Below are 26,138 nucleotides of genomic sequence, written 5' to 3'. Positions count from 1 at the left end.
ACAGAGCACAATTTTTAGGATTTTTCCATTAACTCTTGGAAACGTTACTCTGCAATACACTACAAATCCTATGATTCAACATAGTTGGTACATTTTTACCAGCATGTCTGGAAATTATAAGAGAAGATAACAGGATTCTTCAAGACAAATATGCTCCTTTATTAAACTAGACTAGATCTGCAATTCTCGACCACTACTAACTATCGATAACCGGCTAGCTATCGAAAAATTTTGTTTGACAATCGGTTCAGCGCCTCTGGGCATCGTAGAAACTATTTTTTCAGTACATTCTAAATGTCAAACTTTCAATACTCGACAGGATTTTCTGTACAAAATCGCGCTACTGATCTGCTTAAATCGTTTCTTAATCGGTCCAGCATTTGTCGGCTTATCTGTTACTCACGTGTTACGAAACCTCACCATATTATATTAAAGTTTGCGGTTTAACATATATAAAAATATAATATAGTGTGTTGAAACTAGATGTATAAATGTAAATTGCATCATCATAGTTCCGGCTCACGTAAAAAAATATGCAAGGAATTTTTGCCAATTTTTGGAATCATATGAAATAATAAAATTGAAATTTACTTTATAAACGACGTATATAGTTATTGCCTAAAAAATCTCCAAAATATTATTCATTGTATCCAATTAAATAATAATCTTTGCTCGGGTAAATAACATTATGTATTATTAATAATCCAAAAAAAAACGATAACGATCAAATAATTTTAAGTAATAGGATACAAAACTTCTAAGCAAATCCTTCTTCGATAAGTAATACTAATATTAATGGTATAGAATCAATTTAATTATGCAGTAAAGTGCAGTATCAATCGAAGAGATTTTCTACAAAAAAAATCGAATGAGTGTTAGGGCCTACAATTCCAAAGAAAGTACGCTTCACCCATATGTGTTGTGTGCTTATTTTACTAGAACACAGAACTACCAATAAAGTGTTTATTGAATAATTACCTATAGTAATATAAACTAAATTGGGCTGGCAGGAAAGTATGTCTTGCCCATCCTGCTAACGAACACCTGCTTCGTTTCCCACAAAACAGTTCATTCGAAATAGTGCTTACAGGCTCTATCTTAACCTACACAGCTCACAGCAACCACACTCCTTCGACGTGTGGAAGTTCTGTGTTTATTTATCATGCACACAACAAACATGCTAGTCACTATAGGCTGTAGATTTAAATGGAGCCTTACGTTGATCTATATCACATATGCCCCTCCCATAACACATCATCTACGACCTTAACTGATGACTTTTTGCAAAAAATACGATGTCAATATACAAATTTATAGTTTTATAAACTGGTTGCGTGAATTATTAATAATTATTTTTAATATTATTATTCATTAATTATATAATTTATGTTTAATAATGTAAATGGAGTATTCTAGTTCATCAAAATGCACGGCCTGGGAAAAAAAGATCTATATGGTCGTTACCAGATTCCAATTAAGTAAAGATCAAATTATTATTTAACATTTTTAACAAGGCATTGAAAGAAACATTAATTAATTCTAAAACTAGTAACGAACATGATATAATAATATTGACAAAACTACTAGATATTAAGTTATTTTATTCTTGGAGCGAAAGACGTTTTCAAAAAAATATTTTAACTTATTATAGTCGGTATATTCCCATTGTCTACTCTGACACTGTCCCCCAGGGTGACAACTTGCAATAAAAGTAGGAAGAAAATCAGAAAATAATGCGGTCTAAATGTATTTCCGACTTGACAGAAACCTAAAACAAAGTAAAAATTTAATATAATAAAATAAAAATAATATAAATAATAAAATAAAAATATAATAAAATACTTTATTTTCTACTTTTTTTCTATCTAATCTAACCTAGATCTTAACCTGTTAATGTTGTAACATAGTAGCCAAGTTTCCGTAAAAGGACCGGCCTAAACCACGTATGGAAAGTTCTTTGTGAGATGTATTACCTACTTTACAAAGGCATCTTATACTAAACGACTACAGACTCGGAGTAGTAAAATATTCACGCTGTTTTCTTTACTCAGTACATAATGGACATAATACCCATTAAACGAAATATTTTACATTGAGAAAACAATATTTTTAAAGCTATTTTCAACTTTAACGTAATGGAAATTGAGTGCATTATTCATTGATGAATTCTTCCACGTACTACCAACTTCCACGTTGATAATAAGTCAGTCAACAGTATGTAAATATTATATTAAACAAACTCATGTTAATATAATTGAGACATTACTTAGTCCATTCATACTCGGCGTACTACGAGTAGTTTATTTATTTGATTCAAAATATTCATATTTATAACTTCATTTTTATTTTGAAGTGCAAGGCCGTTGTCAGACCATAGATCTTTTTGATATACTTATAATCTACACCTGTTGAAGTGAGATAAACTTTATAAAAATATATCTTTACATATAAGATGAAAACCTGTGGAATGATTAAGTATGTTGGTAATAATCTTAGTTGGTTTTTACGTGAACATAATCCGCACAAGTCGATTAAATGACAGATGTATTTTCGGAGGCTTTTATGAGTTATACGACTGATGTGTATATTTTGTTTGTATTTTTTAAAAGTTGTAATGTTTATTCACAAACTCCTCCACCGGTCTCTATCGTCGGTTATTTCATACCAACTAGCGACATACGTGCCCTAGTCGCTATATGCAGGCCCTTGTTAGGCACGAGCAGAAATCAGGTAAGGACTGGGTGGAGACGAAGAGCCTTTTGAATGAGCGTATCAGCAACTTAGTAGCGACTATACAAGGTTCGCGGCTGACGGAGGTAACGAAGTTCAATATTTATACCCACAGCTTTAAGCGGCTGACAATAGCCTGGTTCATTCAACTACTTTCATTGTGAAAACACAGAATTATTAATTTTAACATAGTTAAACTACAAAATTATCAGACAATATATAATTTTACGTTTGACATTTCTTCTGTCAAGCCGTAAAGTAAACTTGAGAAAAGAAGGTGTGATTCACAGAACAACTCGATATACCTTCGTCTCGTCAGTTTCATCACTGTGTCAACAGATCGTGGAGTATGTCGACACTGACATTGTCACCTGAGTGATCTGTATCACATGTACACGTCATTAGAGCTGTTACGTGAGGTGAATTCGTATGAGAGATGACGATTAGTTGGACCCTTTCACAAAAGTGTTAGAGTTTTTGTGTGAAGTATTCTTTCAACTGAAGTGAGCCAGGTAATATTTCCCGTATTTACAATCATAAACATTATTATTAGTAAGATAATACATAAATGACTAATTTTCTTACTTGTGAGTGGCTAAAAATTCAGACAAACCCATTTTCTTTTGTTTAAAATGTATTTATAGAACTCCGTCGTGGTTGTAAATCAAGCAAAGCGTAATTTTCACATACAACAGGCAATAAGACAAATGAACCACTATTTACGACAATGCATTTTCAAGTAACTGACTCCACCAAGTCTAACACACGCTCATCTGACCTACAAGATACAATATAGTACCATTCATTTATATTTAGCATCAAATACTATAAAACAAAACTAAATAAGTTAAAAAAACAGCTCATATAACGAAAATAGCAAACAAATAAGTCACAAAAGAGTCCGGTTAGCAACGTAACGTCTATGCTAAATGACTATCAACTCAATCAAGAACATTAGGAACCAGTCGCAGGTGGACTAAATTTAATGATACATACTACATATGTACGAGATGAAATCACGCGTGTCAGCACGATGTTTATAACAAATGTCGGGTTGTATGTCCCGATGTTACACAATTATATAACTGAAGTTAAAAGTCAAAAATATATTGATTTGTTATTGTGTTTACGCTATAAGCTGTATCTAATCAAAGACTTTTTAAACAAAACTAAACTCTAACTTAACAAAGGGCAAAAAAAAGTTTCGGGCTGACTTTTGTAAAGTTGGATAATGCTGAAGAGAAATTTTGATATCTTGGAAATTGATAAAGATAATTTCTTTAAAGCGTCAAAATGAATTTGATCTAAGGAATCTGTAAAAGACTATCTAAGGAATGTAGAAATGAAATTCAGAACATAGAGCTGTGTCTTCACAAAAACAAATGCCATATTATGCATTTACGCTCTATAACTCACACTTCCGCGATACCATAAACTCGTCGTTCAGCTTATAGTATGTATATCGCGACGGGTAACACCGCAGGACGTGTCAGGCGTCCATACGTCATATATCCGATATTCGTCTCGTATATATGTCGGCGAGTCCTTCTGTCCAGCACACTGTCCATCGCCCGTTGCGACATTCAACATGAAAGCCTTCGTGAGTATTATTCTCAATTCGTTTTTATTAATTACCAAATAAGGTAATTAATAAAAACTATGTTCTATTTTATTTTAGTATTTTGTATCAGTTTTACAAAATTATAATTTAGTTTTAATATATAGGGAGTCTAAATACTTTGAATTCAGTAAGAGAGGATTGTATCAAAATTAATTCCCGTATTTCGAATCCTTTTTTAAATTGTGTGTAATTTGCTTTGCGTGTTTTAAAGCAAATATTTGATGTCTTTAAAATAGTAACAGTCTTCACGATTGAATGCTAAGTCAAACAGTTTGTATAGATTTTAGATATTTTAACGACATTTCGCTGTATATTATTATCACTAATCCGTTTCGATAATATACGAAATATCCTGTACATTTTTATAAAGCTACGAAACCAATAGTTACATCAAAAATATTATGTAAGCTAACATTTATTCTGAATCGTCTTAAACTATAATATCTTAGAATATGAGTAAGAAGTCAATAGTTTCGATTAAATAGTGTTTTAAACAAACCAATTTACATTTAACAGGTTATATTCTGCGCCGTGTTGGCGCTGGTCGCCGCTGATGTCGTAAAGGACACCAAGAAGTCCAAAGACAAGGAGCAAGACTCACGCGACAAGCGCAGCTTCTTTGGCACCGGCAGCGACTGGGGCAGCGGCCTTTACGGCTCCGGCAGCAGCCTGTACAATGCTGGTAGCTCCGGCTGGGGCTCCGGATCATCTGGCTGGGGATCTAGCTCCGGATCTGGTTACGGATCTGGCTACGGCTCTGGCTACGGCTCCGGTTACGGATCTAGCTCCGGATCTGGCTACGGATCTGGCTACGGATCATCCGGCTACGGTTCTGGATACAGCTCTGGACTGAGCTCCGGAGTGGGCTCTAGCACTGGCTACAGTTACACCGCCCCATCTACCGGCTACAGTTACTCGTCTGTTCCCTCCGCCGGCTACAGTTACTCCGCTCCCTCAACTGGCTACAGTTACTCTGCCCCGTCAACTGGCTACAGCTACAGCTCCGCCCCCTCAGCCAGTTACTCTCAGAGCTACGCTCAGAGCTACTCCGTCCCATACTCCACTTACAAAACTCAATCGTACTCCGCTCCTTCTTACTCGTTCACGCCCTCGTTGAGCTACAGCCTGCCCACCCAGACCTACGTCGCCCCCGTCCAGCACGTGCAAACCGTGCAGCAGCCCACACACCAGGTGGTCGCCGTCAACAAGGTAGTGAACGTACAGCGCGAGGTGACCGTCCCTCATGTCGTCCAGGTTCAGAAGTACGTCAACGAACCCAAGGTTGTGAGCGTGCAGCGTGAAGTCACCGTCCCCCAGGTGGTGCAGGTCAAGAAAGTCGTCAACGAGCCTAAGGTAGAGGTTGTTCAGCGTGAGATCACCGTTCCCCAAGTCGTTCAAGTCAAGAAGGTGGTGAACGAGCCTAAGGTGGTGAACATACAGAAAGTGGTGACTGAGCCCAAGTACTACAGCGTTAAGAAAGTAGTGACTGAGCCGAAGGTCGTCAACGTACAGAAGGTCGTCACCGAGCCTAAGTACGTCAACGTAAAGAAAGTCGTGACTGAACCTAAGGTCATCACCGTCAAGCAAGTGGTGCCCACCAGCACCGGCTACTCGAGCGCCGTGTCTACCGACTACAGCGGCGTGTCTTCAGGCTACAACAGCGGCTACGACAGCGGACTGTCCAGTGGTTACTCCGCTGATCTGTCTGGCTACAGCAGTGGTCTGTCTAGCGGCTACAGCGGCAGTGACTCCACCGGCTACAGCGGTCTTTCCTCCACCGGCTACAGCGGTCTCTCCTCCTCTGACCTGTCCGGCTACAGCTCTGGCCTCTCCTCGTCCGGATATAACTCTGGCATCTCCTCTTCCGCCGGCTTCGGCTCTGGCCTCTCCTCCACCGGCTACAGCTCTGGCCTTTCTTCCACCGGCTACAGCTCTGGCCTCTCCTCCTCCGGCTACAACTCCGGCCTGTCCTCCGGCAGCTGGGCTCACTCCGGTACCTGGTGAACGGTCTAGTCAATTCTCACAGTGATTAGTTTTAACAGTTAGTGCAATAACGTGACTTTTATTAAACATTTTTTTTAGTTAAGACATTTTTTTACTCTTGAACAGAAAAATGGAATGTTCATACTGATTATGAAACCCGGACATGTATATTTTATGTTTATAACAGATATGTGATACAGCACTGAAATAAAGAATGTCCTTTTATACATTCTCTTATTGTTACTACCAATCCTCATAATAAAGACGAGAAGACAAGCTTAGCTCAATAAAATACATAATATATTGAGACTTGATATTTAAAATTTATGAAACCGGTTGAACATCCGACTATTTTTGAAATTAAATATTAATGTACCTAAGTCTCGAAACAAGATCAGTTTAAAATACTAATATTACTTGGAATGCTAACACTACGTCATAGCTACTTATGTTCAAACAATATTTAATTTAGTTGATCTCACGGAACACACATTATTAGTTTTATATTCGTTTAAATGTCAAGTTTGCATAATGAGACAAAACGAGGAGGCTTCCATACCTGTACGTGTAAAATTACATAATTGATATGTCCATTTACGTGAACAAATTTTGACGGAATAATCCTGAACGTAAGATTGTCTGAAAAAATAACACCCTTGAATACCATACACCGATCAAAGAACCAAACCAACCAAAAATGTTAATAGCTCTGTGTTAAGTGATATAAATACCTACACATTCAGAAGGTTATGTTTTATATGAACATAAAAATACATAAATTTTAGACAAAAATGTTTTTATTGATCTAACATGATAATGCAGATAATAAATAATAGTATGTGTTGACTAGTAGCGCGTAGTGGCGGTGAGGTGAGAGAGAGTGAGGGCGCTTCACCAGCCGCTGGCGTACTGCGCGGTGGCGCTGGCGGCGGCGGCGGAGTACAGCGGCGAGTACGCGGGAGCAGAGATGCGAGCAGCGAGCGGAGCCGCGAGCGGAGCAGAGTAAGTGACGGCAGGCGCGGACACCAGCTTCTTGACGGTGATGAGGCGCGGCTCGGAGACCACCTTGCGCACGTGCACCACCTGCGGCACGGACACCTCGCGCTGCACGTTCACCACCTTGTCCACGGCCACCACGCGAGTGGCGGGCGCCGAGTAGCTCACAGCCGGGGCCGAGTACGACACGCCGGCGGCGGGCGCCGCGTAGCTCACTGAGGGCGCCGCGTAGCCGATAGAGGGTGCCACGTAGCTCAGGGCGGGCGCGGCGTAGCTGATGGCGGGCGCGGAGTGAGTCAGGGCGGGAGCAGCGTAGCTGATGGAGGGCGCCGCGTAGCTGATGGCGGGCGCAGCGTGGGACAAGGCGGGAGCAGCGTAGCTGATGGAGGGCGCCGCGTAGCTGATGGCGGGCGCAGCGTGGGACAAGGCGGGAGCAGCGTAGCTGATGGAGGGCGCCGCGTAGCTGATGGCGGGCGCAGCGTGGGACAAGGCGGGAGCAGCGTAGCTGATGGAAGGAGCGGCGTAGCTGATGGTGGGCGGGCGGATCTGGTAGCTGACGGAGGGCGCGGAGTGGGTGTCTGGCAGCGCGTGCAGGAAGCCGCGCTTCTCGCGCACGTTGCCCGCCGCCGCCGCGCCCACGAGCGCGCACACGCACATCAAAGCCTGCCGACATGCACGTCGCACACGTTACACACTGTACATATACTAACTGTCGTACACAACACACATGTGCCAGGTACTCACCGAGACGTTCATGTTGCTGCGAGCTGGTGCTGATGATCACTGATGTCTGCTCTCATCATCGCTACACATATATAACAACACACGCCTAGGAGAAGGACCTTGCCCTACACTCAGCGCCTTTGATACATATGTATAACAATTTTTAAACCATATAGTATAACAATTTTTCCATAAATTATACCTGTGCGTGCATAATTTATGGAAAATTATAATTCTAGTCGCCAAATTGTATAATAGGCGTGAAGCCTCAACCAACAACACACGCAGCCCACGTAGGTAGTAGGTACTCTGCCACAAACACACATTATGTATTCAATGTTTAATAGTTAAATATGAAGGGACTGGTAGGTACAAACGAGTCATGAAACTAAAATATGTACCTATATCTATGCTCCATATTTGTTTTTAATGTCGGCACACCAAAAACAAATAATGACAACTTATCAACTTTCAATAAATCAATAGCAACTGAACTTGTCAGAAGCTGAATCTGTTTTATTCATATCAAACACTTAAGTTAAGATACCAAGTGAACATGCGTGTATTCAAAATGTTGTAACAAAAGAAAAAAGATAATAATAAGAAGCTTATAAATACGAAGTCAGTTTAGAAACTACACAACTGATTATGGCTCATACAGGCATTTGATTATTGTGGGAAGCGGACCCGCACAACTCTTAAACACCGACATCGCTTCGTCCGTCGCTTCAAGTTAATACTATCGTTGTAGAGCTACGTAGGTTTCTGCTACGCGCCGTCTACGCAGCAGCTTCACGTAGCCGTCACTCAATCCTTCATCCAGCTTAAGTTTTCTTTCTACGATTGTAATTTATTCTTAATTAAGTGACACATATTCGCATAACTAATAAACTCTGTAGTTTGAGTTTGGGCAAACGAACGTTAGATTGATATAATTTTAATATTTTATGTATGTATGTAGATGAGTTATGCACATAATGTTGGCGACGCGTGTAGGGCGAGGTGACGTTGCGACATCGTGCGTCGTGTGTGTTATATATGTGTAGCGATGATGAGAGCAGACATCAGTGATCATCAGCACCAGCTCGCAGCAACATGAACGTCTCGGTGAGTACCTGGCACATGTCGTTGTGTACGACAGTTAGTATATGTACAGTGTGTAACGTGTGCGACGTGCATGTCGGCAGGCTTTGATGTGCGTGTGCGCGCTCGTGGGCGCGGCGGCGGCGGGCACCGTGCGCGAGAAGCGCGGCTTCCTGCACGCGCTGCCAGACACCCACTCCGCGCCCTCCGTCAGCTACGAGATCCGCCCGCCCACCATCAGCTACGCCGCTCCTTCCATCAGCTACGCTGATCCGGCTCTGACTCACTCCGCACACGCCATCAGCTACGCGGCGCCCTCCATTAGCTACGCTGCTCCCGCCCTGACTCACTCCGCGCCCGCCATCAGCTACGCTGCGCCCGCCCTGAGCTACGTGGCGCCCTCTATCGGCTACGCGGCGCCCTCAGTGAGCTACGCGGCGCCCGCCGCCGGCGTGTCGTACTCGGCCCCGGCTGTGAGCTACTCGGCGCCCGCCACTCGCGTGGTGGCCGTGGACAAGGTGGTGAACGTGCAGCGCGAGGTGTCCGTGCCGCAGGTGGTGCATGTGCGCAAGGTGGTCTCCGAGCCGCGCCTCATCACCGTCAAGAAGCTGGTGTCCGCGCCTGCCGTCACTTACTCTGCTCCGCTCGCGGCTCCGCTCGCTGCTCGCATCTCTGCTCCCGCGTACTCGCCGCTGTACTCCGCCGCCGCCGCCAGCGCCACCGCGCAGTACGCCAGCGGCTGGTGAAGCGCCCTCACTCTCTCTCACCTCACCGCCACTACGCGCTACTAGTCAACACATACTATTATTTATTTTGCGTTATTATGTAAGCTCAATAAAAAGATTGAACTCCAAAAATAACCATCAACTTTCATTTGACCGTCATAAAAGTATACTTAATTTTATAAGCAAACGAACAGAAACAACTATTCCAGGTACAAAAATGATACCCATTATAAATAGCCGTAAGTATACAGGAGATAATAATACCGGAACTAAATCCCTACTAATATTATAAATGCGAAAGTAACTCTGTCTGTCTGTTAGAGTCAATTACGCCTCAACTACCGAACCAATTTGCGTGAAATTTGGTATGGAGATATTTTGATACCCGAGAAAGGACATAGGCTACTTTTTTCCCGGGAAAATGACGCTTATTAGGAAAATGAAGGTGGCGGACGAAGTCGCGGGTAAAAGCTAGTATTTAAATAAAGGTGTAGAATTGTAATTCATAACCCATTTTCTTTAGGTTTTACCAGTAAGGTACATGACCATGAAAACTCAGACAAAAGAAAGCGTGTGACATAATTCTTGAAAGTCCGTATGTGGTGGATATGTCTGTTGAGGTGGACTCAACTCCCTTAACCTTCCTTTAATTCCGGGAGCAGACCTGTGTCCAGCAAGGACCAATGTGTAAATAATTATACATCAATTAAACGCTCAGAAGAGACCCTGCGGGAGGTGATATGAGTTGATTCTTGATGTTCCATGCCTTTCACGGATTTACATACTGAGGCCTCACTACTCGTATAATCAACGAAACCGAATATTCGTTGAGATTTTGTTGGTTTCTTATAATAATTACTAGCTGACCCGGCAAATGTTGTTTTACCATAAAAATTAAATAAAAAACATTGTCCAGCGGACAACATTGTGAATCTAAACCATTCTCAGATCCCCTTGAACACACACAAAAAATTTCATTAAAATCGGTCCAATCGTTTCAGAGAAGTTCAGTGACATACACCTTACAGAAGAATTATATATATAAAGATAGTCGTTAGTAAATAGTCAAACTTTGCTAAAGAGTATAGGGTATGGTAAGGCATGGAAAAAATAGAGAAAGGTCAAAAGGAACACCTGCAATATTTCACGAAGGGCCAACGTACTTACATACAAAATATCAGTTTTAATATAGAAACCTATATGACAATATAGGTGTTTAATTTGCCGAAAGAAATTTTTTATTCAGATACTATTTACAAGTGAACAAATAACCCTCTTAAGTAACTATTATGAAACTTCAGGCAAGTCAGAGACGTCTTCTAGCTTTTCAAAAGTCATATACAAGAGACATAGCAACTCTTTATTATTACATTATTGATATCAGCTTGATGTTAAGTTGTAGGAACAGTCGTCTGAACCTGTAGCTCAACTACTAGCCATGTGTGCCAACATCGAAACTTTATCATAATAAAATGTATGTACCTACATATAGCTAATAAATGTATCGAAGTTATTTACCGTTGTTAACTGCGTACGTGGATAACATAGTCCCTGTTGTTGGCTCACGGTCTAACCCTTGCCTCAATTCGGGACGGGACCTTTACGCAGCTGTGGGACAGTAAGGGTTTAGAAAAATCGTATTTTAAGGTAACCTTTATACCAGTACCAGTCTCCGTCAAAGAAATTGTCAAAGAGTTTCTTGCCAGCTCTTCTCATTGGCCCTACCTTCCGAACTGGCGGTAAATTCACTCTCTGTATCATTGACTATCATAAGTGTCAGCATTTGAACTACATATATGAATAAATGATTTGATTTGATTTGATTTGAAAGTAGTTTATGGAGTTTATCATCAATCAAGTACTTACTTGGTTAATTAGTATGGGGTTAGTTTCGAAACAAAAACATGAGATAGATTTAAATACATTTTATTGTACTAAGGTCATAACGCAGATAATAAATAATAGTAAGTATGTGTTGACTAGTAGCGCGTAGTGGCGGTGAGGTGAGAGAGAGTGAGGGCGCTTCACCAGCCGCTGGCGTACTGCGCGGTGGCGCTGGCGGCGGCGGCGGAGTACAGCGGCGAGTACGCGGGAGCAGAGATGCGAGCAGCGAGCGGAGCCGCGAGCGGAGCAGAGTAAGTGACGGCAGGCGCGGACACCAGCTTCTTGACGGTGATGAGGCGCGGCTCGGAGACCACTTTGCGCACGTGCACCACCTGCGGCACGGACACCTCGCGCTGCACGTTCACCACCTTGTCCACGGCCACCACGCGAGTGGCGGGCGCCGAGTAGCTCACAGCCGGGGCCGAGTACGACACGCCGGCGGCGGGCGCCGCGTAGCTCACTGAGGGCGCCGCGTAGCCGATAGAGGGTGCCACGTAGCTCAGGGCGGGCGCGGCGTAGCTGATGGCGGGCGCGGAGTGAGTCAGGGCGGGAGCAGCGTAGCTGATGGAGGGCGCCGCGTAGCTGATGGCGGGCGCAGCGTGGGACAAGGCGGGAGCAGCGTAGCTGATGGAAGGAGCGGCGTAGCTGATGGTGGGCGGGCGGATCTCGTAGCTGACGGAGGGCGCGGAGTGGGTGTCTGGCAGCGCGTGCAGGAAGCCGCGCTTCTCGCGCACGGTGCCCGCCGCCGCCGCGCCCACGAGCGCGCACACGCACATCAAAGCCTGCCGACATGCACGTCGCACACGTTACACACTGTACATATACTAACTGTCGTACACAACGACATGTGCCAGGTACTCACCGAGACGTTCATGTTGCTGCGAGCTGGTGCTGATGATCACTGATGTCTGCTCTCATCATCGCTACACATATATAACACGCACGACGCGTGATGTCGCAACGTCACCTCGCCCTACACGCGTCGCCATACATTATGTGCATAACTCACATAATATATTAATACATACTACTGGGCGCCCAGTAGTCAAAATTCGACTAAAATAAATTTAAATTATAAGTTATTTAATATAAAAATGTCTGACCAACAGTAAGCCCTCATTAATCATATAAAACGATACGTCTACGTCAGCGCTCAATGTATATAGACAAATGTCAAATGCATGGTAGTGTGTGTAATGTTTTGTTGATTGAATTACATAATGTACTTTATATTAATATTATTTAAAAATATATTACGGTTCACCACTCCTCTTACACATAAACTTTAAGTGTGCAAAATTTCATATTCGCGTAACTTTCGTAACGTAACGCTGTGTCGCTACCATTGCGTTAAGAGGTCGTAGGATCGATTTCCACACGAAGCAATTAATAATTTTTGCTAATAGCAAATAGTTGTTTCAGGTGTGGTTGTACTCTCGTTGTTTGTATGTTTGTAAATACCCGAGAGAGTACGAGAGTTGTCTTTTTGAAGAAGAGTTTTAAAGACAGACGAGAACTGAGGCAAACTATATAACTAGTCATATCATTATGTTGAAGTCTAGGGTTCCTCTTGAGTTCTTAACAAGTGGTCATAAACGAGTTTTATGACCACTTGTATTATATACCAACAACTTATCAAATTCCGTAGATCCGTAGCAAAAACTAGCCCAGTAAGGCCAGAGGTATAGTTCAGTAAAAAAATAAAAATACCGGCCAAGAGCGAGTCGGACTCGCGCACGAAAGATTCGATAGCTGCAGCGGAATGACATCATTTGTGAAAAAATTCAGCTTTCTAGCCATCGCGGTTTATGAGATATAGCTTGGATACAGACCGACAGACAGCGGAGGCGTAGTACCAGGGTCCCGTTTTACCCTTTGGGTTGAACCCTAAATAGTACTTACTTTCAGTTATGATTAAGCCGTTCAAGTTAACACAACAATAAGTTTCAAAACTTTCTACAGTTCCTAATAAGATTCAAGAGTGACAGTTATGGTGTGAGTTTATTTAATTTATTTAAGAGAAATAATGATGAAGAAAATTAAATGCATAGAGCCAAAGCATATATCGTGTTAAATTTCACTCATTTCACTATTTAAAAGCATATCTACTTCGTATGTTGATAAAAATTGCCTATGAATTAATGAGATACTGTTCAAAAATAACCAGAATTCATCCCAATTAGTGCTAGAGGCCTTTGAATTTTGATCATTAACTTTTACATAAAACATGTCAAGTTATACATATATTCTAGTTATACGTTGAATATGTATCAAAGGCGCTGAGTGTAGGGCAAGGTCCTTCTCCTAGGCGTGTGTTGATATACATGTGTAGCGATGATGAGAGCAGACATCAGTGATCATCAGCACCAGCTCGCAGCAACATGAACGTCTCGGTGAGTACCTGGCACACGTGTGTTGTGTGCGACAGTTAGTATATGTACAGTGTGTAACGTGTGCGATGTGCATGTCGGCAGGCTTTGATGTGCGTGTGCGCGCTCGTGGGCGCGGCGGCGGCGGGCACCGTGCGCGAGAAGCGCGGCTTCCTGCACGCGCTGCCAGACACCCACTCCGCGCCCTCCGTCAGCTACGAGATCCGCCCGCCCACCATCAGCTACGCCGCTCCCGCCCTGTCTCACTCCGCGTCCGCCATCAGCTACGCGGCGCCCTCCATCAGCTACGCTGCGCCCGCCCTGACTCACTCCGCGCCCGCCATCAGCTACGCGGCGCCCTCCATCAGCTACGCTGCGCCCGCCTTGTCCCACGCTGCGCCCGCCATCAGCTACGCGGCGCCCTCCATCAGCTACGCTGCTCCCGCCTTGTCCCACGCTGCGCCCGCCATCAGCTACGCGGCGCCCTCCATCAGCTACGCTGCGCCCGCCCTGACTCACTCCGCGCCCGCCATCAGCTACGCTGCGCCCGCCCTGAGCTACGTGGCGCCCTCTATCGGCTACGCGGCGCCCTCAGTGAGCTACGCGGCGCCCGCCGCCGGCGTGTCGTACTCGGCCCCGGCTGTGAGCTACTCGGCGCCCGCCACTCGCGTGGTGGCCGTGGACAAGGTGGTGAACGTGCAGCGCGAGGTGTCCGTGCCGCAGGTGGTGCACGTGCGCAAGGTGGTCTCCGAGCCGCGCCTCATCACCGTCAAGAAGCTGGTGTCCGCGCCTGCCGTCACTTACTCTGCTCCGCTCGCGGCTCCGCTCGCTGCTCGCATCTCTGCTCCCGCGTACTCGCCGCTGTACTCCGCCGCCGCCGCCAGCGCCACCGCGCAGTACGCCAGCGGCTGGTGAAGCGCCCTCACTCTCTCTCACCTCACCGCCACTACGCGCTACTAGTCAACACATACTATTATTTATTATATACGTTATTATGTAAGCTCAATAAAACGATTGTTATTCCTAAAATACCTTTATCTTTTTATTTCTACAAACTAATACATTCAACCCATTAATGTCCTACTACTGGGCAAGGGTCTCCTCCCGTGAGGAGGGAGGGGTTAGGCTTTGAGTCCACCACGCTGGTCAATTGCAGGTTGGGGATTCTGCATACCTAAAAGAACTGTTCTAAAGAACTTTCAGGCATGCAAGGTTGCATAACGATATTTTCCTTCACCGTTGGAACAAGTGATAATTAAGCATTTCTAATACACACATAGCTTCGAAAAGTCATTGGTGTGTTTGTTGCCTTGGGTTCGAACTTGCAGCCACTTGCGTGGATGGTACCATGTTATGCCACTAGGCTTTTAACAGTTTACTACAATGAGTTTCATGACAACAGGCATAATTAGGTATAATGAATTCAGTGAGATTTTTTTATTTCTCGCGGAAGATGTCACATAAAAAAATGCTGTAAGTGGCAGTAACACCTGCGTAGATTCTTTCAGCTAAATTAGACACAATTACAGAGTTAAAAACAGAATAAATCCTTTAAAACTGTTTTGCTTGCTGAGTTTGCTGTTACTCCAAAAGAAAAAAACACATTCGATCCATCTTGTAGCGTTTGGTGTAAGTACATTCTTCGGTTTATTGAAATAATATTATGAAGCAGTAGATAGTGAATTGTGTTGAGTTTAACTATTTGAGTGAAAAATGACATCTGTTTTTATGTTGGCCAAGAAGCCGACGTCTGTTTCTGAAGTGTGCGGTTTTAGGTTTGCATCCTTAGATTTTCCGGTAAAACCTATGATTTACCAACTCTGAATGGTAAAAGTCCGAACAATTATTATATTTCGAGCTTTTATCACTATTCACTTAGCAGGTAACCTAATTAGCCTGCCTTAACACTGACACTACAATAGTTTATTTTATTGTGCTTGATTTTATTGTCATCTTTTTCTTTCTGTGTTTGAAAATCTGATAAAATTTATAAATCAGATAAATCAATTAAGTGCAACTTTCAGGCAACCTTCTAATGAATGTACCTGATAAGAATTAGATAAAATTTTGAAAATACTTACATAATATACGACTTATTTTATTTTTTAGGCAATAGTCGTATAGTATTCGAATATCTGCAAGCCTTTGCACATTAAAACAAAAATGTATAAAAATTGACATGCTTTGTTCATAAAATAGATGTGCATTGCATTCAGTTTGAACAATATAATACAAATAATAATACACTACATACTTACGTACGTGATTCTTAATATAATATATGTATAACCTCTACATGTATCGATCTTGATTCTTGTCCCTGCCCGTCTGACTACTAAATAAAATCTTTTCTCTACACAAAAAAAGAAGGTTTTTGGGTAACTCACGAGCTCATTAAAAGAAACCTAATGAACCGTGTACTCATTTGTGATTCTTGAAGCCAAAGAGATTTTATTACAAGTTCATACATACTATAATGCGAAGAGACTTTTTTTCCCGCCCTTATATAATTGCTTGTTATCTTTATCAGGTTGATAGGCACATCGAGCTACAAGCCAATAGTACTTAGAATTTTTAAGTTTCTTGTGGATTATTTCAGTCTTATAGGTTCTTCTATATGTTAAATCAATTCCAGGTTAAGGATGCATTCAATTTTTTTATTAAATTATTATTTGTCTTTGATTCTTCCGCTGTTAAAATTGTGGCACGTTTGAAGGTTTTGCGTTTGAATTAATATCATAGAGTTGGATCGTGAACAGAAACATTACAACGATTTAATATTATATTTTATTGCACTTAGGTCATAACGCAGATAATAAATAATAATATGTGTTGACTAGTAGCGCGTAGTGGCGGTGAGGTGAGAGAGAGTGAGGGCGCTTCACCAGCCGCTGGCGTACTGCGCGGTGGCGCTGGCGGCGGCGGCGGAGTACAGCGGCGAGTACGCGGGAGCAGAGATGCGAGCAGCGAGCGGAGCCGCGAGCGGAGCAGAGTAAGTGACGGCAGGCGCGGACACCAGCTTCTTGACGGTGATGAGGCGCGGCTCGGAGACCACCTTGCGCACGTGCACCACCTGCGGCACGGACACCTCGCGCTGCACGTTCACCACCTTGTCCACGGCCACCACGCGAGTGGCGGGCGCCGAGTAGCTCACAGCCGGGGCCGAGTACGACACGCCGGCGGCGGGCGCCGCGTAGCTCACTGAGGGCGCCGCGTAGCCGATAGAGGGTGCCACGTAGCTCAGGGCGGGCGCGGCGTAGCTGATGGCGGGCGCGGAGTGAGTCAGGGCGGGAGCAGCGTAGCTGATGGAGGGCGCCGCGTAGCTGATGGCGGGCGCAGCGTGGGACAAGGTGGGAGCAGCGTAGCTGATGGAAGGAGCGGCGTAGCTGATGGTGGGCGGGCGGATCTCGTAGCTGACGGAGGGCGCGGAGTGGGTGTCTGGCAGCGCGTGCAGGAAGCCGCGCTTCTCGCGCACGGTGCCCGCCGCCGCCGCGCCCACGAGCGCGCACACGCACATCAAAGCCTGCCGACATGCACGTCGCACACGTTACACACTGTACATATACTAACTGTCGTACACAACGACATGTGCCAGGTACTCACCGAGACGTTCATGTTGCTGCGAGCTGGTGCTGATGATCACTGATGTCTGCTCTCATCATCGCTACACATATATAACACACACGACGCACGATGTCGCAACGTCACCTCGCCCTACACGCGTCGCCAACATTATGTGCATAATTCATCTACATACATACATAAAATATTAAAATTATATCAATCTAACGTTCGTTTGCCCAAACTCAAACTACAGAGTTTATTAGTTATGCGAATATGTGTCACTTAATTAAGAATAAATTACAATCGTAGAAAGAAAACTTAAGCTGGATGAAGGATTGAGTGACGGCTACGTGAAGCTGCTGCGTAGACGGCGCGTAGCAGAAACCTACGTAGCTCTACAACGATAGTATTAACTTGAAGCGACGGACGAAGCGATGTCGGTGTTTAAGAGTTGTGCGGGTCCGCTTCCCACAATAATCAAATGCCTGTATGAGCCATAATCAGTTGTGTAGTTTCTAAACTGACTTCGTATTTATAAGCTTCTTATTATTATCTTTTTTCTTTTGTTACAACATTTTGAATACACGCATGTTCACTTGGTATCTTAACTTAAGTGTTTGATATGAATAAAACAGATTCAGCTTCTGACAAGTTCAGTTGCTATTGATTTATTGAAAGTTGATAAGTTGTCATTATTTGTTTTTGGTGTGCCGACATTAAAAACAAATATGGAGCATAGATATAGGTACATATTTTAGTTTCATGACTCGTTTGTACCTACCAGTCCCTTCATATTTAACTATTAAACATTGAATACATAATGTGTGTTTGTGGCAGAGTACCTACTACCTACGTGGGCTGCGTGTGTTGTTGGTTGAGGCTTCACGCCTATTATACAATTTGGCGACTAGAATTATAATTTTCCATAAATTATGCACGCACAGGTATAATTTATGGAAAAATTGTTATACTATATGGTTTAAAAATTGTTATACATATGTATCAAAGGCGCTGAGTGTAGGGCAAGGTCCTTCTCCTAGGCGTGTGTTGTTATATATGTGTAGCGATGATGAGAGCAGACATCAGTGATCATCAGCACCAGCTCGCAGCAACATGAACGTCTCGGTGAGTACCTGGCACATGTGTGTTGTGTACGACAGTTAGTATATGTACAGTGTGTAACGTGTGCGACGTGCATGTCGGCAGGCTTTGATGTGCGTGTGCGCGCTCGTGGGCGCGGCGGCGGCGGGCAACGTGCGCGAGAAGCGCGGCTTCCTGCACGCGCTGCCAGACACCCACTCCGCGCCCTCCGTCAGCTACCAGATCCGCCCGCCCACCATCAGCTACGCCGCTCCTTCCATCAGCTACGCTGCTCCCGCCTTGTCCCACGCTGCGCCCGCCATCAGCTACGCGGCGCCCTCCATCAGCTACGCTGCTCCCGCCTTGTCCCACGCTGCGCCCGCCATCAGCTACGCGGCGCCCTCCATCAGCTACGCTGCTCCCGCCTTGTCCCACGCTGCGCCCGCCATCAGCTACGCGGCGCCCTCCATCAGCTACGCTGCTCCCGCCCTGACTCACTCCGCGCCCGCCATCAGCTACGCCGCGCCCGCCCTGAGCTACGTGGCACCCTCTATCGGCTACGCGGCGCCCTCAGTGAGCTACGCGGCGCCCGCCGCCGGCGTGTCGTACTCGGCCCCGGCTGTGAGCTACTCGGCGCCCGCCACTCGCGTGGTGGCCGTGGACAAGGTGGTGAACGTGCAGCGCGAGGTGTCCGTGCCGCAGGTGGTGCACGTGCGCAAGGTGGTCTCCGAGCCGCGCCTCATCACCGTCAAGAAGCTGGTGTCCGCGCCTGCCGTCACTTACTCTGCTCCGCTCGCGGCTCCGCTCGCTGCTCGCATCTCTGCTCCCGCGTACTCGCCGCTGTACTCCGCCGCCGCCGCCAGCGCCACCGCGCAGTACGCCAGCGGCTGGTGAAGCGCCCTCACTCTCTCTCACCTCACCGCCACTACGCGCTACTAGTCAACACATATTATTATTTATTATCTGCGTTATGACCTAAGTGCAATAAAATATAATATTAAATCGTTGTAATGTTTCTGTTCACGATCCAACTCTATGATATTAATTCAAACGCAAAACCTTCAAACGTGCCACAATTTTAACAGCGGAAGAATCAAAGACAAATAATAATTTAATAAAAAAATTGAATGCATCCTTAACCTGGAATTGATTTAACATATAGAAGAACCTATAAGACTGAAATAATCCACAAGAAACTTAAAAATTCTAAGTACTATTGGCTTGTAGCTCGATGTGCCTATCAACCTGATAAAGATAACAAGCAATTATATAAGGGCGGGAAAAAAAGTCTCTTCGCATTATAGTATGTATGAACTTGTAATAAAATCTCTTTGGCTTCAAGAATCACAAATGAGTACACGGTTCATTAGGTTTCTTTTAATGAGCTCGTGAGTTACCCAAAAACCTTCTTTTTTTGTGTAGAGAAAAGATTTTATTTAGTAGTCAGACGGGCAGGGACAAGAATCAAGATCGATACATGTAGAGGTTATACATATATTATATTAAGAATCACGTACGTAAGTATGTAGTGTATTATTATTTGTATTATATTGTTCAAACTGAATGCAATGCACATCTATTTTATGAACAAAGCATGTCAATTTTTATACATTTTTGTTTTAATATGCAAAGGCTTGCAGATATTCGAATACTATGCGACTATTACCTAAAAAATAAAATAAGTTACCTGCCCTTGAGGTAAATCCTAAGATTTACCAAGTGAATAGTGATAAAAGTTCGAAATATAATAATTGTTCGGACTTTTACCATTCAGAGTTGGTAAATCTTAAGTTTTACCGGAAAATCTAAGGATTTACCACAGTTCGGGCTTTTACAGTAACATATACATGCAAACCTAAAACCGCACACTTCAGAAACAGACGTCGGCTTCTTAGCCAAAATGTAAGCAGATGTCATTTTTCACTCAAATAGTTAAACTCAACACAATTCACTATCTACTGCTTTATAATATTATTTCAATAAACCGAAGAATGTACTTACACCAAACGCTACAAGACGGATCGGATGTGTTTTTTTCTTTTGGAGTAACAGCAAACTCAGCAAGCAAATCAGTTTTAAAGGATTTATTCTGTTTTAACTCTGTAATTGTGTCTAATTTAGCTGAAAGAATCTACGCAGGAGTTACTGCCACTCACAGCATTTTTTTTTTGAGGCGCCCATAGCCAGTTGCCCTCACCGGTCGGTAAACGATCTGTGGGTTAAGCAACCCCTGGCGCGGTCATTCCATAGATGGGTGACCGCATAGTGGTATTTGAGCTGGGCGTCTCCGTGCTTCGGAGGGCACGTAAAAAGTCGGTCCCGGTTGTTGTCATTTAGATAACAGTCGTTAAGCCATGTCAAAGGCCTCTCGGGCGGCTTGAACAACTTTGACACTAGGTTGACCACTAACCATACGACGAACGAACGAACAGCATTTTTTTATGTCACATCTTCCCCGAGAAATAAAAAAATCTCACTGAATTCATTATACCTAATTATGCCTGTTGTCATGAAACTCATTGTAGTAAACTGTTAAAGGCCTAGTGGCATAACATGGTACCATCCACGCAAGTGGCTGCAAGTTCGAATCCAAGGCAACACACCAATGACTTTTCGAAGCTTTGAGTATATTAGAAATACTTATTATTTATCACTTGTTCCAACATGGCATACCTGAGAGTTCTTTAGAACAGTTCTTTTAGGTATGCAGAATCCCCAACCTGCAATTGACCAGCGTGGTGGACTCAAAGCCTAACCCCTCCCTCCTCACGGGAGGAGACCCTTGCCCAGTAGTAGGACATTAATGGGTTTAATGTATTAGTTTGTAGAAATAAAAGATAAAGATATTTTAGGAATAACAATCGTTTTATTGAGCTTACATAATAACGCAGATAATAAATAATAGTATGTGTTGACTAGTAGCGCGTAGTGGCGGTGAGGTGAGAGAGAGTGAGGGCGCTTCACCAGCCGCTGGCGTACTGCGCGGTGGCGCTGGCGGCGGCGGCGGAGTACAGCGGCGAGTACGCGGGAGCAGAGATGCGAGCAGCGAGCGGAGCCGCGAGCGGAGCAGAGTAAGTGACGGCAGGCGCGGACACCAGCTTCTTGACGGTGATGAGGCGCGGCTCGGAGACCACCTTGCGCACGTGCACCACCTGCGGCACGGACACCTCGCGCTGCACGTTCACCACCTTGTCCACGGCCACCACGCGAGTGGCGGGCGCCGAGTAGCTCACAGCCGGCTCCGAGTACGACACGCCGGCGGCGGGCGCCGCGTAGCTCACTGAGGGCGCCGCGTAGCCGATAGAGGGCGCCACGTAGCTCAGGGCGGGCGCAGCGTAGCTGATGGCGGGCGCGGAGTGAGTCAGGGCGGGAGCATCGTAGCTGATGGAGGGTGCCGCGTAGCTGATGGCGGGCGCAGCGTAGGACAAGGCGGGAGCAGCGTAGCTGATGGAAGGAGCGGCGTAGCTGATGGAGGGCGGGCGGATCTCGTAGCTGACGGAGGGCGCGGAGTGGGTGTCTGGCAGCGCGTGCAGGAAGCCGCGCTTCTCGCGCACGTTGCCCGCCGCCGCCGCGCCCACGAGCGCGCACACGCACATCAAAGCCTGCCGACATGCACGTCGCACACGTTACACACTGTACATAGTGTACATATACTAACTGTCGTACACAACACACGTGTGCCAGGTACTCACCGAGACGTTCATGTTGCTGCGAGCTGGTGCTGATGATCACTGATGTCTGCTCTCATCATCGCTACACATATATATCAACACACGCCTAGGAGAAGGACCTTGCCCTACACTCAGCGCCTTTGATACATATTCAACGTATAACTAGAATATATGTATAACTTGACATGTTTTATGTAAAAAGTTAATGATCAAAATTTAAAGGCCTCTAGCACTAATTGGGATGAATTCTGGTTATTTTTGAACAGTATCTCATTAATTCATAGGCAATTTTTATCAACATACGAAGTAGATATGCTTTTAAAGAGTGAAATGAGTGAAATTTAACACGATATATGCTTTGGCTCTATGCATTTAATTTTCTTCATCATTATTTCTCTTAAATAAATTCAATAAACTCACACCATAACTGTCACTCTTGAATCTTATTAGGAACTGTAGAAAGTTTTGAAACTTATTGTTGTGTTAACTTGAACTACTTAATCATAACTGAAAGTAAGTACTATTTAGGGTTCAACCCAAAGGGTATACCGGGACCCTGGTACTACGCCTCCGCTGTCTGTCGGTCTGTATCCAAGCTATATCTCATAAACCGCGATGGCTAGAAAGCTGAACCCTAGACTTCAACATAATGATGTGACTAGTTATATAGTATGCCTCAGTTCTCGTCTGTCTTTAAAACTCTTCTTCAAAAAGACAACTCTCGTACTCTCTCGGGTATTTACAAACATACAAACAGCGAGAGTACAACCACACCTGAAACAACTATTTGCGAATAGCAAAAATTATTAATTGCTTCGTGTGGAAATCGATCCTACGACCTCTTAACGCAATGGTAGCGACACAGCGTTACGTTACGAAAGTTACGCGAACGCAGGAATATGAAATTTTGTACACTTAAAGTTTATGTGTAAGAGGAGTGGTGAACGGTAAAATATTTTTAAATAATATTAATATAAAGTACATTATGTAATTCAATCAACAAAACATTACACACACTACCATGCATTTGACATTTGTCTATATACATTGAGCGCTGACGTAGACGTATCGTTTTATATGATTAATGAGGTCTTACTGTTGGTCATATATTTTTATATTAAATAACTTATAATTTAAATTCATTTTCGTCGAATTTCGACTACTGGGCGCCCAGTAGTATGTATTAATATATTATGTGAGTTATGCACATAATGTATGGCGACGCGTGTAGGGCGAGGTGACGTTGCGACATCACACGTCGTGCGTGTTATATATGTGTAGCGATGATGAGAGCAGACATCAGTGATCATCAGCACCAGCTCGCAGCAACATGAACGTCTCGGTGAGTACCTGGCACATGTCGTTGTGTACGACAGTTAGTATATGTACAGTGTGTAACGTGTGCGACGTGCATGTCGGCAGGCTCTGATGTGCGTGTGCGCGCTCGTGGGCGCGGCGGCGGCGGGCAACGTGCGCGAGAAGCGCGGCTTCCTGCACGCGCTGCCAGACACCCACTCCGCGCCCTCCGTCAGTTACGAGATCCGCCCGCCCACCATCAGCTACGCCGCTCCCGCCCTGTCCCACTCCGCGTCCGCCATCAGCTACGCGGCGCCCGCCATCAGCTACGCCGCGCCCGCCATCAGCTACGCCGCGCCCTCCATCAGCTACGCTGCTCCCGCCCTGACTCACTCAGCGCCCGCCATCAGCTACACTGCGCCCGCCCTGAGCTACGTGGCACCCTCTATCGGCTACGCGGCGCCCTCAGTGAGCTACGCGGCGCCCGCCACTCGCGTGGTGGCCGTGGACAAGGTGGTGAACGTGCAGCGCGAGGTGTCCGTGCCGCAGGTGGTGCACGTGCGCAAGGTGGTCTCCGAGCCGCGCCTCATCACCGTCAAGAAGCTGGTGTCCGCGCCTGCCGTCACTTACTCTGCTCCGCTCGCGGCTCCGCTCGCTGCTCGCATCTCTGCTCCCGCGTACTCGCCGCTGTACTCCGCCGCCGCCGCCAGCGCCACCGCGCAGTACGCCAGCGGCTGGTGAAGCGCCCTCACTCTCTCTCACCTCACCGCCACTACGCGCTACTAGTCAACACATACTATTATTTATTATCTGCGTTATGTTGTAAGCTGAATAAAAAGATTGAACTCCAAAAATAACCATCAACTTTCATTCGACCGTCATAGAAGGATACTATATTTTATAAGCAAACGGGCAAAACCAATTATTTCAGGTTCAAAAATGGTACCTATTATAAATAGCCGTAAGTATATAGGAGATATAATAATACCGGAACTAAATATTTAAATAAAGAGGTAGAGTTACAATTCATAACCGTTTTAGTTAGGTTTTACCAGTAAGGTACATGTCCATGAAAACTCAGACAAAAGAAAGCGTGTGCCATAATTGTGGTAGACTCAACTCCCTTAACCTTCCTTTAATTCCGGGAGCAGACCTGTATCCAGCAATGATCAATGTTTAAATAATTAGGTATACATCAATTAAAAGCTCAGAAGAGACCCTGCGTGATATGAGTTGATTCGTGATGTTCCATGCCTTTCACGGATTTACATACTGAGGCCTCACTACTCGTATAATCAACAAAACCGAATATTCGTTGAGATTTTGTTGGTTTCTTGTAATAATTACTAGCTGACCCGGCAAACGTTGTTTTGCCATAAAAATTAAATAAAAAACATTGTCCAGCGGACAACATTGTGAATCTAAACCATTCTCAGATCCCCTTGAACACACACAAAAAATTTCATCAAAATCGGTCCAGTCGTTTCAGAGAAGTTCAGTGAAATACACCTTACAGAAGAATTATCAAAGATAACCATTAGTAAATAGTCGAACTTTGCTAAAGAGTATAGGGTATGGTAAGGCATCAAAAAAATAGAGAAAGGTCAAAAGGAACACCTGCAATATTTCACGAAATTCAATTTTCACGAATCATAGAAGGGCCAACGTACTTACATACAAAATATCAGTTTTAATATAGAAACCTATATGACATTATAGGTGTTTAATTCGCCGAAAGAATTTTTTTATTCAGGTGCTATTCAAAAGTGAACAAGTAGCTACCCTCTTAAGTAACAATTATGAAAGTTCAGGCTAGTCAGAGCCGTCTTCTAGCTTTTCAAAGATCATACACAACAAACATAGCAACTGTTTATTATTACATTGTGATATCAGTCGATGATGATGTTAAGTTGTAGGAACAGTCGTCTGTTAACAGAACGGGTAGCTCAACTACTACCCACGTGTGCCAACAACGAAACTTTATTATTTATGAGATTAGCGCGTTTAAACAAACAAACTCTTCAGCTTTATAATATTAGTATAGATCATAAATAAAATGTATGTACCTACATATAGCTAATAGATGTATCGAAGTTTTTTACCGTTGTTGTTAACTGCGTTCGTGGATAAGTTCAACATAGTCTCTGTTGTTGGCTCATGGTCTAACCCTTGCCTCAATTCGGGACGGGACCTTTGCGCAGCTGTGGGACAGTAAGGGTTTAGAAAAATCGTATTTTAAGGTTACCTTTATTATACCCGTCTTCGTCATCGAAAGTAGTTTCTGAAGTTTGTCATCAATCAAGCACTTGGTTAATTAGTATGGGGTTGGTTTCGAAACGAAAACATAAGATAGATTTAAATACATTTTATTTTAAGGTCATAATGCAGACAATAAATAATAATATGTGTTGAC

The 26,138-nt window shown here is 44.3% G+C and overlaps 6 protein-coding genes across 6 annotated transcripts; 3 read left to right on the top strand and 3 right to left on the bottom strand.

Annotated features, from left to right (window-relative positions):
- Positions 1-4,249: 4,249 nt before the first annotated feature.
- LOC142977360 (uncharacterized) lies at positions 4,250-15,044 on the top strand. The gene is made up of 7 exons (XM_076121238.1): positions 4,250-4,330; positions 4,868-6,351; positions 7,195-7,489; positions 7,589-8,066; positions 11,845-12,170; positions 12,249-12,599; positions 14,220-15,044. Exons 1-7 carry the CDS (start codon positions 4,319-4,321, stop codon positions 15,027-15,029), a joined length of 3,756 nt encoding a protein of 1,251 aa, XP_075977353.1. The 5' UTR covers positions 4,250-4,318; the 3' UTR covers positions 15,030-15,044.
- Positions 6,920-8,369, bottom strand: LOC142976959 (uncharacterized). The gene has a single exon (XM_076120590.1). The coding sequence runs from the start codon at positions 7,985-7,987 to the stop codon at positions 7,226-7,228; it is 762 nt and encodes a 253-aa protein (XP_075976705.1). The 5' UTR covers positions 7,988-8,369; the 3' UTR covers positions 6,920-7,225.
- On the top strand, positions 9,062-9,926 carry LOC142976960 (uncharacterized). The gene is made up of 2 exons (XM_076120591.1): positions 9,062-9,160; positions 9,241-9,926. The coding sequence occupies exons 1-2, from the start codon at positions 9,149-9,151 to the stop codon at positions 9,880-9,882; spliced, it is 654 nt and encodes a 217-aa protein (XP_075976706.1). The 5' UTR covers positions 9,062-9,148; the 3' UTR covers positions 9,883-9,926.
- A 1,884-nt stretch (positions 15,045-16,928) lies between the features above and the next one.
- Positions 16,929-17,514, bottom strand: LOC142977359 (uncharacterized; the record flags this gene model as incomplete). The annotated part of the gene is made up of 1 exon (XM_076121237.1): positions 16,929-17,514. A coding segment is annotated over one exon (519 nt), but the record flags the coding sequence as incomplete, so codon positions are not given.
- Positions 17,515-18,508: 994 nt separating this feature from the next.
- On the top strand, positions 18,509-19,696 carry LOC142977071 (uncharacterized). The gene has a single exon (XM_076120761.1). It carries the CDS (start codon positions 18,891-18,893, stop codon positions 19,650-19,652), a length of 762 nt encoding a protein of 253 aa, XP_075976876.1. The 5' UTR covers positions 18,509-18,890; the 3' UTR covers positions 19,653-19,696.
- A 1,978-nt stretch (positions 19,697-21,674) lies between these two features.
- Positions 21,675-22,374, bottom strand: LOC142977072 (uncharacterized). Its single transcript, XM_076120763.1, has one exon. It carries the CDS (start codon positions 22,352-22,354, stop codon positions 21,719-21,721), a length of 636 nt encoding a protein of 211 aa, XP_075976878.1. The 5' UTR covers positions 22,355-22,374; the 3' UTR covers positions 21,675-21,718.
- Positions 22,375-26,138: the final 3,764 nt, after the last annotated feature.

This window comes from Anticarsia gemmatalis, chromosome 12, assembly GCF_050436995.1.
Source record: "Anticarsia gemmatalis isolate Benzon Research Colony breed Stoneville strain chromosome 12, ilAntGemm2 primary, whole genome shotgun sequence".
Taxonomy (NCBI): Eukaryota; Metazoa; Arthropoda; class Insecta; order Lepidoptera; family Erebidae; genus Anticarsia; species Anticarsia gemmatalis.
This window is presented reverse-complemented; position numbering and strand designations above follow the sequence as displayed.